Source organism: Oncorhynchus tshawytscha, linkage group LG08 (assembly GCF_018296145.1).
Source record: "Oncorhynchus tshawytscha isolate Ot180627B linkage group LG08, Otsh_v2.0, whole genome shotgun sequence".
NCBI lineage: Eukaryota > Metazoa > Chordata > Actinopteri > Salmoniformes > Salmonidae > Oncorhynchus > Oncorhynchus tshawytscha.
In genome coordinates, this window is record NC_056436.1 from 24,847,158 (window position 1) to 24,864,492 (window position 17,335).

At 42.6% G+C, this 17,335-nt stretch overlaps 1 protein-coding gene across 5 annotated transcripts in view; it reads right to left on the minus strand.

Annotated features, from left to right (window-relative positions):
- Nucleotides 1–17,335, minus strand: part of LOC112232903 (phospholipid-transporting ATPase VD-like) — a 41,585-nt gene that overhangs the window by 16,879 nt on the left and 7,371 nt on the right. For 3 of the 5 annotated variants that reach the window (XM_024400186.2, XM_024400187.2, XM_024415410.2), the window contains exons 5-12: nucleotides 11,915–12,119; nucleotides 11,441–11,526; nucleotides 11,226–11,332; nucleotides 8,692–8,823; nucleotides 6,744–6,856; nucleotides 6,405–6,657; nucleotides 2,431–2,636; nucleotides 2,068–2,241 (exon numbers count right to left, since the gene is read on the minus strand). In XM_024400186.2, coding sequence (XP_024255954.1) covers nucleotides 2,068–2,241; nucleotides 2,431–2,636; nucleotides 6,405–6,657; nucleotides 6,744–6,856; nucleotides 8,692–8,823; nucleotides 11,226–11,332; nucleotides 11,441–11,526; nucleotides 11,915–12,119 — 1,276 coding nt within the window. Of the gene's footprint in view, nucleotides 1–2,067; nucleotides 2,242–2,430; nucleotides 2,637–6,404; nucleotides 6,658–6,743; nucleotides 6,857–8,691; nucleotides 8,824–11,225; nucleotides 11,333–11,440; nucleotides 11,527–11,914; nucleotides 12,120–16,332; nucleotides 16,739–17,335 lie in introns of all 5 variants that reach the window. The other 2 variants (XM_024415413.2, XM_024415414.2) reach the window with 1 other exon arrangement.

Genomic DNA, 17,335 nt, shown 5'->3' on the forward strand with positions numbered 1-17,335 from the left:
GTGCCTTGCGGTCGGAGGTAGAGCAGTTGCCATACCAGGCAGTGATGCAACCAGTCAGGATGCTCTCGATGGTGCAGCTGTGGAACTTTGAGGATCTGAGGACCCATGTCATATCCTATTCCTATTATGCAATTGTTTCTAGTCATCACTAGATGGCAGTATATCGCCACAACCTCTCAACAACAAAAAACAACCTTAGTATATTCATCACTACCTTACAAGTTCTACTCAATAATAAGTGTTTTACTACTTACATGAGTGGTAAGTCAGTACTGATGACATTGTAATTCGAGTAGCGATGAGCAGAGCTTTGGTACATGCCTACTGGTGAACACACATTTCCTATTGCAGCTTAATGACTATTGTATTTTTATTGGGCATTCGGGAATATACTACTTAATAGTTTGACAGACACTGGCAGACGAGAAGTAAGTACAGGGAGTGAATATTTAATAATGGACATGAAACAAAACAAGGACAGAGTCTGGACAAAACATTAATGCAGACACAGAAGAAACTGAGGAAGTGACAGATATAGGGGAGGCAATCAATAAGGTAATAGAGTCCAGGTGAGTCCCATGAAGTCCTGATGCCCGTAACAATGGTGACAGGTGTGCGTAATGATGGGCCACCTGGCACCCTCGAACGCCAGCGGGAGCAGGCGTGACAATACCCCCCCCTCTAGGGGCGCCACCCGGTGGCCGAGGTGTGGGAGCCCGACGAGCCGGCTGAGGCATGACGTGAGATGTGAGCCTGATGACCCGGCTGAGGCGTGGGAGCCCGAGATCCGGCTGAGGCGTGGGAGCCCGACGAGACCAGGCTGAGGCATGATGTGGGATGGGAGCCTGCCGAGCCAACCGAGGCAAGAATACCTCTCAAGCCAGCTACGGCATGGAAGCCCGACGAGCCAGCTGAGGGACCCCAGGTTCCTTCGGCAGCGGCACCCAGACCAGACGTCACAAACCCCCCCCAAAAAAACAAAAAAACGACCTGATGCTTCCAATGTTCGTGCCTGCATTCTGTGAGGACAGACACTGGAAGACGAGAAGCAAGTACAGGGAGTGAAGATTTAATTAATAACAGACATGAAACAAAACAAGGACAGAGTCTGGACAAGGGAAACAAGAAGACATTAATGCTGACCCGGGGAAGAAACTGAGGAAGTGACAGATATAGGGGACGCAATAAATTAGGTAGAGTCCGGGTGAATCCCATGAAGTGCTGGTGCGCGTAACGATGGTGACAGGTGTGCGTAATGATGGGCCGCCGAGAGGGAGAGCAGGCATGACAGTTACAAAAAAGCGTCTTGCTTCTGACAGGCAGCATAAATGTCGCCGGTCGCGAGAGGAAAGCGCCATGTGAACAGCCACCAGAACGACAAAAGTACAGCTGCCACTTGATGAAGCGTAATATCGCGAGTGCTCCTTGAACGAGGCTAAAAAGCTCTGGAGAGAAAAAGTCAATGTAGAACTGGCGCCAGAGCAGGATGCAGCGTTGTGTTTTTCCACCTTCAGGGCCGATTCACCCATGCTCGCAAAGTCTAACACATTTTTTGCACGTTACACATTGTGGATTGGTTGGGTCCATTGATGTAGTGGTAAAAAAAAGGGTAAACTATACTGAACAAAAATATAAAAACATTTTCCATACACACATTGAATCTACATTTGCCCGGCATTTTAACTATCTATGTGATGTTTGGCAGCGCCTAATCAGTCAGTTCTGTACCTGCCTGGCTGAGTGGCAGTGTGGGTGGAATGAGCGATCTCACCTGGAAACCTGAGTGCGAATGAGGATGAGGAAATAAAACTCGGCAGTCTGCCTGGAAATTTATTCGTAAGACCAATACATTTTCCAACAATTTTTCATATTAACATATTTTATAATTTTCTCTTCTTTCATTTGAATTCAAGTACCAACTGAGAACATGTCTGATTTGCAGTACTTGAATTGCTTGAATTTCAGAGTGCCAAATTCAACTACTTTAATTAAGCACCTCAAGCACCATGTGCGAACCCTGCAAACATCTACCTCCTTCTTTTATTAAGTTGAGGCTATGTTACGTACCACATGGCGGGGCTGGTTGGGAGAAGACACAACTACCGTGTTGCAGATGGCCAGAGCCATGAAGAAGTCAACGATGTAGGTGAGCTCCATACTGGCGTCCCTCAGAAGGAAGAGTGGAGAGGACAGACAGTTCAGCTTCTGAACCAGGAAAGGGTCTGGGACTATATCCTTCTCCTTGAGGGAAGACAGGAAAATAGGAATTAGACATTTCATATCATGCCGTCAGTTGTGTGTGATTCAACGAATCAACAAGTCTTGATTAGAAGAATCAGGTGTCCTAATGCTTGGCTAGAACAAAAACGTGCATCTCCTGAGGGGTCTTATTGTGAATGGATTAAGAAACACTGGGTGTATGAGTTTCACCATGGGGCTACTGAAGGCGCTGTGTTGGGGCAGGGTGGGGCTGGGTGACTCCTCCCCCTCAGAGTGGCCTGTCAGTGTGTGCAGGGACACAGAGCTGCGGTTGCAGCTGAGTGACTTGCAGCTCAGGGACTTGGCGCTGGCACGTGACTTGAGTGTATGGGAGCAACCCAGCGCCTCATCCTCCTTGTACACTTCAAGCCTCCTCGCTGCCAGAAAGACAGATAAGGAGGGACGAAAGAAATGGTTAAATACATTGTACAAAATCCTTAGTGTCATGGTATCATGGGAGGCAGGTAGCCTAGCAGTTAGAGCCACTCCCGAGGGTGTTTCAGGACAAATACACTGCTCAAAAAATAAAGGGAACACTAAAATAACACATCCTAGATCTGAATGAATGAAATATTCTTATTAAATACTTTTTTCTTTACATAGTTGAATATGTGGACAACAAAATAACACAAAAATTATCAATGGAAATCAAATTTATCAACCCATGGAGGTCTGGATTTGAAGTCACACTCAAAATTAAAGTGGAAAACCACACTACAGGCTGATCCAACTTTGATGTAATGTCCTTAAAACAAGTCAAAATGAGGCTCAGTAGTGTGTGTGGCCTCCACGTGCCTGTATAACCTCCCTACAACGCCTGGGCATGCTCCTGATGAGGTGGCGGATGGTCTCCTGAGGGATCTCCTCCCAGACCTGGACTAAAGCATCCTCCAACTCCTGGACAGTCTGTGGTGCAACATGGCGTTGGTGGATGGAGCGAGACATGATGTCCCAGATGTGCTCAATTGGATTCAGGTCTGGGGAACGGGCGGGCCAGTCCATAGCATCAATGCCTTCCTCTTGCAGAAACTGCTGACACACTTCAGCCACATGAGGTCTAGCATTGTCTTGCATTAGGAGGAACCCAGGGCCAACCGCACCAGCATATGGTCTCACAAGGGGTCTGAGGATCTCATCTCCGTCCCTAATGGCAGTCAGGCTACCTCTGGCGAGCACATGGAGGGCTGTGCGGCCCCCCAAAGAAATGCCACCCCACACTATGACTGACCCACCGCCAAACCGGTCATGCTGGAGGATGTTGCAGGCAGCAGCACGTTCTCCACGGCATCTCCAGACTCTGTCACATGTGCTCAGTGTGAACCTGCTTTCATCTGTGAAGAGCACAGGGCGCCAGTGGCGAATTTGCCAATCTTGGTGTTCTCTGGCAAATGCCAAACGTCCTACACGGTGTTGGGCTGTAAGCACAACCCCCAACTGTGGACGTCGGGCCCTCATACCACCCTCATGGAGTCTGTTTCTGACCGTTTGAGCAGACACATACACATTTGTGGCCTGCTGGAGGTCATTTTGCAGGGCTCTGGCAGTGCTCCTCCTGCTCCTCCTTGCACAAAGGCAGAGGTAGCGGTCCTGCTGCTGGGTTGTTGCCCTCCTACGGCCTCCTCCACGTCTCCTGATGTACTGGCCTGTCTCCTGGTAGCGCCTCCATGCTCTGGACACTACGCTGACAGACACAGCAAACTTTCTTGTCACAGCTCGCATTGATGTGCCATCCTGGATGAGCTGCACTACCTGAGCCACTTGTGTGGGTTGTAGACTCCGTCTCATGCTACCACTAGAGTGAAAGCACCGCCAGCATTCAAAAGTGACCAAAACATCAGCCAGGAAGCATAGGAACTGAGTGTTCTGTAGTCACCACCTGCAGAACCACTCCTTTATTGGGGGTGTCTTGCTAACTTGGAGTTACATTGTGTTGTTTAAGTGTTCCCTTTATTTTTTTGAGCAGTGTATAAGCACCCACAAAAAAATATTTTCAAACACTCAATATCACTGATGAGTAGGGTTGCAAAGCTACCGTTAATTTACCGAAGTTACCGGAATCTTCTGTAATTTTGGTAATTAACAGAAAATCTATGGCAATTTGTAACTTTGGTCATTTATACTTTAATAACGCTTTCATTTATTATAAAAATATAGAGCATTCATTTATTATATCTGTGTCCATAGAGTTTACTAGATAGGCTATTTTCTCTTGAACCATATGGTCTAATTAATGAAATAATTATCTAATCAATGAAGTTTGTAAAATAAATATAAATGATATTTCATGCTGAAACCCTCATATTAAACACCAATGGTATTCACTAAGTTGATGGTTTACATTTAGCATACTGTTTTACAGATTTCTCATATTTTATTTCAAAATATACAGTACCAGTCATAAGTTTGGACACCTACTCATTCCAGGGATTTTTTTATTTTGTACTATTTTCTACATTGTACAACAATCGCAAAGACATCAAAACTATGAAATAACACATATGGAAATATGTAGTAACCAAAAAAAAAGTGTTAAACAAATCAAAATATATTTTATATTTGAGATTCTTCAAAGTAGCCACCCTTTGCCTTGATAACAGCTTTGCACACTCTTGGCATTCTCTCAACCAGCTTCATGAGGTAGTCACCTGGAATGCATTTCAATTAACAGGTGTGCCTTGTTAACAGGTAATTTGTGGAATTTCTTTCCTTCTTAATGCGTTTGAGCCAATCAGTTGTGTTGTGACAAGGTACGGGTGGTATACAGAAGACAGCCCTATTTGGTTAAAGACCAAGTCCATATTATGGCAAGAACAGCTCAAATAAGCAAAGAGAAATGACAGTCCATTACTTGAAGACATGAAGGTCAGTCAATACGGAAAATGTCAAGAACTTTTAAAGTTTCTTCAAGTACAGTCGCAAAAACCATCAAGCACTATAATGAAACTGGCTCTTATAAAGGACCGCCACAGGAAAGGAAGAACCAGAGTTACCTCTGCTGCAGAGGATACGTTCGTTAGAGTTACCAGCCTCAGAAATTGCAGCCCAAACAAATGCGTCACAGAGTTCATGTAATATACACATCTCAACATCAACATCAACTGTTCAGATGAGACTGCGTGAATCAGGCCTTCATGGTCGAATTGCTGCAAAGAAACCACTACTAAGGACACAAGTCAAAAGAGTTCCATTACAGTTTGTAGAAACATGTCAAACGTTGTTTACAATCAATCCTTAGGTTCTTTTTATAATATTTCTTCAATAATATTCCAACCGGACAATAGTGTATTCATTACAGAGGAAAAAGAAGGAACGGCGCGCCCTCGTGACCGCTCAGTAAACAACTGATTGGCCTCAGCCTAGTCCATTTGTTGAAACAGCTCTTATGCGACACCCTTCCACAATAGAAGCCTCAAACAACTTTCTAAAGACTGTTGACATCTGCTGGAAGCCTTGGGAAGTGCAATCTGGCCCCATAGACACAGCATATTTGATAGGCAATCACTTAAATGAAACTACAAACCTCAGAGATTTTCCACTTCCGGGTTGGATTTGTCTCAGGTTTTCGCCTGCCATACGAGTTCTGTTATACTCACAGATCATTCAAACAGTTTTAGAAACTTCAGAGTGTTAATAATAGTGTTACTAACTTCAGAGTGTTACTAATAATAATATGCATATATTAGCATCTGGGACAGAGTAGCAGGCAGTTTACTCTGGGCGCCTTATTCATCCAAGCTACTCAATACTGCCCCCCTGTCACCAAGGAGTTAACACTTTTTTGGTTACTAAGTGAATCCATATGTGTTATTTCATAGTTGTGATGTCTTCGCTATTATTCTACAATGTAGAAAATAGTCAAAATAAAGACATACCTTTGAATGAGTAGGCGTGTCCAAACTTGACTGGTACTGTATATTTAAAAAAATCCAATATTTTAGAGGGCCAGAGATGATTACATACACCTGTGATAATCTGAAGTACCCAAAAGGGCCACTAGATGTCTAAAATCCCTAAAGATACTAAAATTTGGATATTTTACTGGTAAACTTTGAACATTTCCAGTAATATACCCTCCCTTTGAAACCCTAATCATGAGTACCCCTGATGGAAAATGTTGTGTAGAAAAATGTACTTTGACTTCTCACCATTTTCCTCGTGGGGGTACTCCACCCCAGCAATGGTGCAGCGCCTGAACACCATCTTGTTCTCTGTCAGCGTGCCAGTTTTGTCTGAAAACACATACTGAATCTGACCCAGGTCCTCTGTGATGTTCAGGGCCCGACACTGGATCCTGGAGTCCATATACTCATTATAGAAGTCCACGTCGTTCTGGATGAAGAAGATTTGACACAGTTTGACGATCTCGATGGACACATACAGGGAAATGGGGATGAGCACCTGCCGAGGAGAGAATGGACAATAATTTAGCATCATGAATTTAGCATATTAACACAAAGTGTTAAGAAATTTAGTGTGCTACCTACCTGTAAAACTATGATCATGGTCCAGAACAGGTAGAAGCCAGACAGGGCAGGAGACGTGGTATCAGGGATCAGAAAGGAATTGTCCTTCAGGTTCCTGAGCCAGAGACCATGGCCTGGGGGACACAAAGAATGATACGGATGTGGTCAAAAGACTTGTTTACAGCAGCGCTATACAGTTGAAGTCGGAAATGTACATACACCTCACAATTCCTGTCATTTAATCCTGTTTTAGGTAATTCAGGATCAAAAAATTTTAAAAAAAATGTGAAATGTCAGAATAATAGTAGAGAATGATTTATTTCAGCTTCTATTTCTTTCATCACATTCCCAGTGGGTCAGAAGTTTACATACACTCAATTAGTATTTGGTAGCATTGCCTTTAAATTGTTTCAATTGGGTCACACGTTTTGGGCAGCCTTCCACAAGCAGTTGGATTCATTTTGGCCCATTCCTCCTGACAGGGCTGGTGTAACTGGGTCAGGTTTGTAGGCCTCCTTGCTCGCACACGCTTTTTCAGTTCTGCCCACAAATGTTCTATGGGATTGAGGTCAGGGCTGTGTGATGACCACTCCAATACCTTGACTTTGTTGTCCTTAAGCCATTTTGCCACAACTTTGGAAGTATGGTTGGGGTCATTATCCATTTGAAAGACCCATTTGCGACAAAGCTTTAACTTCCTGCCTGACTGATGTCTTGAGATGTTTCTTCAATATATCCACATAATTTTTCTACCTCATGATGCCATCTATTTTGTGAAGTGCATCAGTACCTCCTGCAGCAAAGCACCCCCACAACATGATGCGGCCACCCCCATGCTTCACGGTTGGGATGGTGTTCGGCTTGCCAGCCTCCCCCTTTTTCCTGCAAACATAACAATAGTCATTATGGCCAAACAGTTATATTTTTGTTTCATCAGACCAGAAGACATTTCTCCAAAAAGTACGATCTTTGTCCCCATGTGCAGTTGCAAACCGTAGTCTGGCTTTTTTAATGGCGGTTTTGGAGCAGTGGCTTCTCCTTGTTGAACGGCCTTTCAGGTTATGTCGATATAGGACTTGTTTACTGTGGATATAGATACTTTTGTACCCGTTTCCTCCAGCATCTTCCCAAGGTCCTTTGCTGTTGTACTGGGATTGATTTGCACTTTTCGCACCAAAGTATGTTCATCTCTAGGAGACAGAACGCGCCTCCTTCCTGAGCGGTATGACGGCAGCTTGGTCCCATGGTTTTTATACTTGCATACTATTGTTTGTACAGATGAATGTGGTACCTTCAGGCATTTGGAATTTGCTTCCAAGGATGAACCAGACTTGTGGAGGTCTACAATTTATTTCTGAGGTCTTGGCTGATTTCTTTTGATTTTCCCATGATGTCAAGCAAAAAGGCACTGAGTGTGAAGGTAGGCCTTGAAATAAATCCACAGGTACACCTCCAATTGACTCATATTATGTCAATTAGCCTATCAGAAGCTTCTAAAGCCATGACGTCATTTTCTGGAATTTTCCTAGCTGTTTAAAGGCACAGTCAACTTAGTGTATGTAAACTTCTGACCCACTGGAATTGTAATACAGTGAATTATAAGTGAAATAATCTGTCTGTAAACAATTGTTGGAAAAATTACTTAGGACATCTACTTTGTGTATGCCACAACAGACTTGACAAAACTATAGTGTGTTAACAAGAAATTTGTGGAGTGGTTGAAAAACAAGTTTTATTGACTCCAACCTAAGTGTATGTAAACTTCCGACTTCAACTGTAGCTGTGGTAAAACAGCAAAGACCAAGAACTGTGTGGTAGGACAAGATAAGTAGTGTGTTCATATAGATTTGACCAGCAAACACATACAGCTGTGGTCAGTTAAATTGAGAGCAATACAGACATACTGTATAGCTGTGGTCGGACACATGTTTTCATATAGATGTGGTCAGTTATATTGATCAGTACGGACCTATAGCTGCAGTCAGACACATGATGACCAGCAGGACAACGCTCCACAGCACGTCCACGTTCAGCCTGCGCTCCAATTTACTGCGTTTATACCTCGGTCCATTGTTGTTCTTCATGGCTTTGGTCTCGTGACCTGCGTTCAAGATCACACAACACAAACATGGCTATATACATGTAAATGTACATGTATGTGTGCTTTTACAGCAGACCAGTAGTGCAAAGTACTGAAGTAAAAATACTTTAAAGTACTACTTAAGTAGTATATTGGGTTATCTGTACTCTACTATTTATATTTGACAAGTTTTACTTCACAACATTCCGAAAGAAAATATTGTACTTTTTACTCCATACATTTTCCCTGACAACCAAAAGTACTCATTACATTTTGAATACTTAGCAGGAAAGTAAAATTCACACACTTATCAAGAGAACACATGGTCATCCCTACTGCCTGTGACTCTGGCTATCCGTTCATTTAAAAACAAGAAAATGGTGCCGTCTGCTTTGCTTAATATTAGGAATTTTAAGTGATTTAATACTTTTACTTTTCATAGTTAAGTATATTTTAGCAATTATGTTAACCTTTGATACTTAAAACCAAATATTTTTAGACTTTTACTGAAGTAGTATTTTACTGGCTGAATTTCACGTTTACTTGAGTAACTTTCTATTGAGTCATTTATACTTTTACTCAAGTATGACAGTTGGGTACTTTTTCCACCACTTCAGCAGACCTGGGTCAAAATACCGTATTTGTTTGTGGGTGACGAAAAAACATGCAGAGGGGATAGTACCCTTACGGCATAACTCTACAACAGAGAATTTCTTTACAATAAAATTGCATAGGTATTGAAATGCAGTGCACAAGATGTCAAAAGCCTTCATTTTTGCTGCTGAAAAATGAAAGAAAACTAGATGAATGTCATATCGGCGGCGGCAGGGTAGCCTAGTGGTTAGAGCATTGGACTAGTAACCGGAAGGTTGCAAGTTTAAATCCCCGAGCTGACAAGGTACAAATCTGTCGTTCTAGAGAGAGAGAGAAAGCCATTGATTGTACCAGAACTGTTTACCTGTATGAATTTTGTAGTAAAATAATGGGATCAGAAACCTTATGTGCCTGAGCAGACAGACTGGTTTAGCCTGCAGTGTTGTAGTCAGCCCTGCCTGACTATGTCTAGTGGGGTCAGGAGCTAGGGGCAGGCTACATTCCTAGCAGCCAACTGATATAGATTATGGGGGCAGGACAATGTGGTAGTTCTCTCAACAGCCATTTTTCCATAAGGGCAGCATTATATAGGCTTTATGACAGAAGATTCAGGTTCAGTGTTATTGAGTACACGAGAGGCAGAGTAATCTCTCACCAGCATAGTCTGTTACCAGAGGTGGCACCAGAGGTCCCAGAGTGGTGTGGTGTAAAAACAATTCTGGGGCCCGTAGTCTTTCCTGATCTGGTAACCTAACCAGATAAAACTCCAGACCTTATACGGTATGACTAGATTAATCGGTTGTAAAAATATTTAATATGGGCTATGATGGGATCAGAGTTTTTCTAATCACATCACATGGTTTTAAAAAAACTCGGGGAGGATGAAAACCCTGCCTTGGGGAGGATGAAAACCCTGTAAAACTGCAGAAACCTTGTACTTGATCATATGAATTATATTTTAAAAGAAGGACTAGGAATTTTCCTCTACAGACACACAGAAAGCAACATGATTTAGCAATAAAACTCACAGGGCTGAGCATGCTTTATACAGGTTTGCATCATGTAGTCCTGCCCTATGCAACTGTAGGCCTAATTTAAAATTAACTCACAGTCTACGTCAGCTATTGTGTTTATTGATTAATTCCAGTTAATCATTTTGGATTAGCTAGGTTGCCTAGTCAGCAAAGGTTTGAATATAAACCACATTTGATCCCATTCACATTTTCTGACAAAGAAATGGGCTATAAATACACAATATTACCGCTCTGTTTACCCTGGCCAGAGGGACAGGGTGCATAGTAGGTCAGATTATGCAGCCTACAGTTGATCAGATGGAAGAATTGTCTAGTTTCCATGCAATACTGCATGTCAGATTGCTAATGTTTAGGTGTATAGGCTGCTAATAAAAAAATTTAAATTAAGAGTTTTTGCTTGTGTCTGTCTGGAGTAATGTGTTATCACGCTTGCTAAATAAGTACCGGAGGAAAGTTGTGAGCGCACTTTGTGCGTTGTACACGGCCCCCGTGACCAGTGATTGCCGTGAATCCGATTGGTGAAGACACACAAAGAGCCTGAAGCAGCACTATGATGTGAAGGACAAAAAGTGTGCAAGAGTTGACAAATCATGAAGCAAATCGGTCTAAAAAACAGCACTTTGCCCGTCTTTTCACGCTTTTCAAAGGTGCTAAACTGCCACAGTCCTGCTGGTTGTCCAGGTATAACTTGAAATATGATGAAAACCAGCTGTGGACACCCGGGTTGGATAATGGGATACTCCAAACCCTAGCAAGAGCTAGACCTGCGGAAAGAGGATTGTTTCACCATCTTACCTGCATAGACCACAATGCCTATGACGGTCTCCGTGTTGCGGATGGTGCAGCTTCGCAGAAGGAGGTTGTTGTTGTGTAAGCCCACACGAGCCTTACTGGGGTACTCCCTGTAGGAAACAAATAAGAAGAAATAATGAAGTTACCTTTCCTTTCAAAAGTTTATAAAATTACATTTGTCTTCATACAGTGTCTGTAGTCATTAAAACCATACTCACATGAAACCTCGGAACCGGCTGAGGTCGTTGTTGGGGTTCTCACATTCAATGCGGCTGTGGAAGTTCTCTGGAGTCAACTCAGAACCCTGAAACACATGACATGCACACTAAATATTTCTGTTGTCATTTTCCCACTAGGCCCAAGGACAATATTTGACCTAATCCCTATTGATGTTCTTCCTTACACCATACTTTTACAGGATACGTACAGCTTTTTACACAGATAAACAGTGCAGTTGCATAATGCAGGTAAATTACAGCTTATTGTGTCATGTTTTATCAAGCTTTTTATTGATTATTGTACCACTCCACCTTTATCTGTACAATAAAACAGCAGTGTTTTGTTTAGGCAGGGCGAGCCGCCCTGTCTCTTGCACGCTTGCTTTAAGAGACTTAAGCCTCAAGTACTTCAAACACTGAAGTGCCATCATGATGATTTAATGATAACAGCAATAACCAATGAGAGCCACATACCTGTCGTGGCAGATCTCTGACCACTTGTCTCTGTTTGAGGTTGGTCTCCCCGTCCAGGTTGGCCGTCTCGATGTAGCAGACGCCGTGGGGGTCAGAGGAGTATAGCAGCAGCATGTCTGCTGGGATGATCTCATTACAGGACAGACGGACAAAGTCCCCCACATGGACGTCCTGCCAACGCTGGTCCACATACATCTGCCGTTTCCTATGGTAAAAAAGACCACCAGATAACCTGTTAACTGCTTGAGAGCAATGAGAGTGGGGCAATGTGCGTACTATCAAATATGATGAAGGCCTGAAGTCCCCCACTGTAGTTAAAACGTTGCTAACAATTAGAGGTCGACCGATTATGATTTTTCAACGCCGATACCGATTATTGGAGGGCCAGAAAAAAGCCGCTACCGATTAAATCGGCCGATCTTTATTTATTTATTTGTAATAATGACAATTACAACAATACTGAATTAACACATCAGTAAAATCAATTTAGCCTCAAATAAAAAAGTAGAAGTCTTTCAGTGAAATACGGAACCGCTCAGGATTTTATCTAACGGGTGGCATCCCTAAGTCTAAATATTGCTATTACATTGTACAACCTTCAATGTTATGTTACGGTCTTTGTTAGGAATAAATGGTCTTCACACAGTTCGCAACGAGCCAGGCGGCCCAAACTGCTGCATATACCCTGACTGCTTGCACGGAACGCAAGAGAAGTGACACATTTTCCCTAGTTAAAAGAAACTCATGTTAGCAGGCAATATTAACTAAATATCCAGGTTTAAAAATATATACTTTGTATTGATTTTAAAGAAAGGCATTGATGTTTATGGTTAGGTACACATTGGTGCAACGACAGTGCTTTTTTCGCGAATTCGCTTGTTAAATCATCACCCGTTTGGAGAAGTAGGCTGTGATTCAATGAGAAATGAACAGGCACCGCATCGATTATATGCAACACAGGACACGCTAGATAAACTAGTAATATCAACCATGTGTAGTTAACTAGTGATTATGTTAAGGTTGATTGTTTTTTATAAGATAAGTTTAATGCTAGCTAGCAACTTACCTTGGCTTCTTGCTGCACTCGCGTAACAGGTAGTCAGCCTGCCACGCAGGCTCCTCATGGAGTGCAATGTAAGGCAGGTGGTTAGAGCGTTGGACTAGTAACCGGAAGGTTGCAAGATCAAATCCCCGAGCTAATAAAGGTAAAAATCTGTTGGTCTGCCCCTGAACAAGGCAGTTAACCCACCATTCCTAGGTAGTCATTGAAAATAAGAATGTGTTCTTAACGGACTTGCCTAGTTAAATAAAAGGTTAAAAAAAATAAAAAGAAGAAGAATTGTCCACAATCAGTGTCCAAAAATGCAGATTACAGAGTGTTATGAAAATTTGAAATCGGCCCTAATTAATCGGTCGACCTCTACTAACTATACCACAAAAAGACAACAAAATAACAGTTTCACACATATGAGCAGTATTCACACAAGCAAAGGAACATGTCCCTCTAAACAACCATGAAACGTTCCTAAACACAGACATGGTTACGTATTTTACATTGTAAAAACTCCAGGAAAGACCATTAACCCTGCACTTTTTTTGTCTACATTTTGGTCAGTGACCTGTGTTTGGGTACAGAGCAACATGCACAAGATGGAACCATGCCAACTGTAAGGTAGGGGGGTGGGTGTTAAGAAACAAGTCTTCAAGTCAATCAGAGGGAGTGAGTGAACACACAATGTTCAACCAAGGCAGCTATGAGCCACAGTGTGTGAACACACCTCAAGGTTAATCATTTATTTTACTGTCCACCACCACCACCCTTTCCTGGCAGGAAAGAGACTGAGAAACAAATGACTGAGGTACAAATGACTGTAATACCGTGGTTTGTTATTCACCCAATATAAAAGATATGTTAAAGATAGTTGGTATGGATAGGCCCTAGGAAAGGGGTCGGCAACAGGCGGCCAGTGGTCCAAAATCAGCCCGCGAGTGAGTGAGTTTTTGTTGGCCCCCTAAAGTTTTTGGTTAAAAAAAAGACTCAAATCACCAGGAATTCAGCTAAAAATGATGAGTTTAATTTAGAAAATGTGACGTGATTGTGTCTCAATGTAATCAAGGTACAAAATTATTATTTTCAAATACAGCCTCTTTTTGGGCTTAGTTGTGGTCAATTTGCAGTGTACAAATGATTATACAACACAAATGGTCACGCAGGAGAATCTACTCCTGCCCTAAGGATTGTCTGGCCTCAGTAAGCCTGAGGCTATGAACGATTGCATGGTGGGACATGTAGACCTGGGAGGAAGAACCAATAGGCTACCTCGACCACTCACTCCTAGTCTCCGGAAAAGGGGATAGATTTGATATGGGGTTAGCAATCCCATCCTGAGCAAAATAGATTATGATAAAGATACCTCAACAAGTGAGGACACAGCCATTGAACAATTCATTTCTCTTGTCAAGGCCTTATGTGCAGAGAGACATGAGAGGAATTGAGTGAAATGTGTGTGTGTCCATCTCTCACATGGCACAACAATTATGTTTGACAACCACAGATGGTATAATTTAACCCCTTGTAATTAGAGATTGTCAACTTGTCCTACTTTTAGTTCAGCATATACAGTGCATTTAAGAAGTATTGAGAACCCTTGACTTTTCAAATTTTGTTACATTACAGCCTTATTCTAAAATGGATGAAATTGTATTCATCAATCTACACACAATACCCCATCTAAAAATAGGTTTTTCGAAATGTTTGCACATTTTTTATTATTTTTTATAAATGTAAAAAAAAAAAAAAAATATTACATTAACATAAGTATTCAGACCCTTTCTCAGTACTTTGTTGTAGCACCTTTGGCAGTGATTACAGCCCAGAGTCTTCTTGGGTATGACGCTACAAGATGATGCACACCTGTATTTGGGGAGTTTCTCCCATTCTTCTCTATAGATCCTCTCAAGTTATTTCAGGTCACTCCAAAGATTTTTAATCAGGGCTCTGGCTGGGCCACTCAAGGACATTCAGAGACCTGTCCCGAAGCCACTCCTGCGTTGTCTTGGCTGTGTGCTTAGGGTCGTTGTCCTATTGGAAGGTGAACCTTCGCCCCAGTCTGAGGTCCTGAGCAGGTTTGGATCAAGGATCTCTCTGTACTTTGCGCTGTTCATCCCCATCAATGATGTTGCCACCACCATGCTTCACCGTAGGGATGGTGCCAGGTTTCCTCCAGACGTGACGCTTGGTATTCAGGCCAAATAGTTCAATCTTGGTTTCTTCAGACCAGAGAATCTTGTTTCTCATGGTCTGAGAGTCTTTAAGTGCCTTTTGGCAAACTCCAAGCGGGCTGTCATGTGCCTTTTACAGAGGAGTGGCTTCTGTCTTACCACTCTACCATAAATGCCAGATTGGTGGAGTGCTGCAGAGATGGGAGAACCTTCCCAGATGGAAAACCATCTCCACAGAGGAACTCTGGAGCTCTTTCAGAGTGACCATCGGGTTCTTGGTCACCTGCCTGACCAAGGCCCTTCTCCCCCTATTGCTCAGTTTGGCCGGGCGGCCAGCTCTAGGAAGAGTCTTGGTGGTTCCAAACTTTGTTTATTTAAGAATGATAGAGGCAAGGAACATTCAATGCTGCAGACATTTTTTGGTACCCTTCCCCAGATCCTCGCCTCGACTTAATCTTGTCTTGGGAGGTCTACGGACAATTCCTTCGACCTCATGGCTTGGATTTTGCTCTGACGTGCACTGTCGGACCTTATATAGACAGGTGTGTGCCTTTCTAAATCATGTCCAATCAATCAATGAATTTACCCCAGGTGTACTCTAATCGTTGTAGAAACATCAAGGATGATCAAAGGAAACAGGATGCACCTGAGCTCAACTTCGAGTCTCATATCAAAGGGTCTTAATTGTTATGTAAATAAGGTATTTCTGTTTTTAATACATTAGCAAAAAAATATAGAAAACCTGTTTTCGCTTTGTCATTATGGGATATTGTGTTGAAATTGATGAGTAAAATGTTTTATTTAATCCATTTTAGAATAAGGCTGCAACGTAACAAAATGTGGATAAAGTGAATGGTTCTGAATACTTTCCGAAGGAACTGTACCTGATCTAGTTAGAATGTTTGTCAGTTTGATGGCACCATATACAACCCTCGTAAGTATAAAGAAGAAGCTGCAGAACTACAGGTCTGTATGTTTTGTTTACTTGTAAAAGTAGCTGTCACATAATTACCTGTTAGTTTGCTATATAGCTATCAGAATGTTAACCTGTAAACGGATCTTGTGCACAAGCCAGAACATTTCAAACCATTTTTCAGTCAGTTTACCCCATATAAGAAGTACTAATTCCATTTGCTCCCATTCAGAGATAACAAACAACCCTATGTTCTACTAAAATTTACGCTGAGTGTATTTACCTGCTGTAAATCTCACAGACCAGTCCGTTGATGAACTTGTCCGACTTGTGTTTCCTGTAGTCTTCCCAAAGATCCTTTACTGCCGTCACTGCCAGCACCAGGAGAATGGGAATAATGCTGATTTCGGGCTGGAAGGCATTGACCACTGGAACAAAGTTCAGAGCTGCCAGGAATATGAAATAGATATTGGCAAAGCGGTGGAGTTGTTCGAACAGGTTCTTGGGGATAAATGAGAGGAAGGAGTACTTGGTGGTGGTCACCTTGTTGCTGCAGTATGACTTGAGGATTTCCGTCAGCTCTTCATCCTCTGTGAGGGAGGATACCACCGTCCTCCTCTTCCTTCCCAGTCGGTCCTTCGGACAGGAACTTTGTCCTTGGACCGGCCGCTCCAAGCTGTACATGACTCCTAAGCCCAGTGAAAGACTCCACCAGTTAAAATCCAGAGGGTTTACTTATTGGTCAACCCTTGTATCTCTCTCCGACATTTCCAGCCACTCGTGACCGACCGAGCTCTGCATCTAGATTCAAATGCCCACTCTGTTTTACTGTCATCGTCTATCATGATCCAGGGTGTTGAGTCGCCAGGGTAAAGTTTAGATAGAAAGACAGCTACTTTGCCGGGGAGAGCTTCGTTTCTGTCATGGTGGAGAGTATCTCTCCGGCACTTCACTAACACTACACCTCGCTGCCTTAGAGACCAATAGAGCCACTCCTCCATGTCATAAACAAACAACTCAAAGTTGAACTTTTATGACTTTCTATGAAATAGGATTGAGAAACCCTTGACATCACAAAGGAATGGGTAAATGAGCAAGCCCATAGATTATCTGTGCTGTATATATGGTGCTCTTTATACCACATACAGTCACACAGACAACTGAATCTACAATAACCAACATTTAATCCAGTGTAAGGATCACCGGTCCTCAGCATTAGGCTCTCTCTAGAAAACATGTTCATATTTGGTATGCTAATGGTAATACAGAACTGTAGACTGTATCAT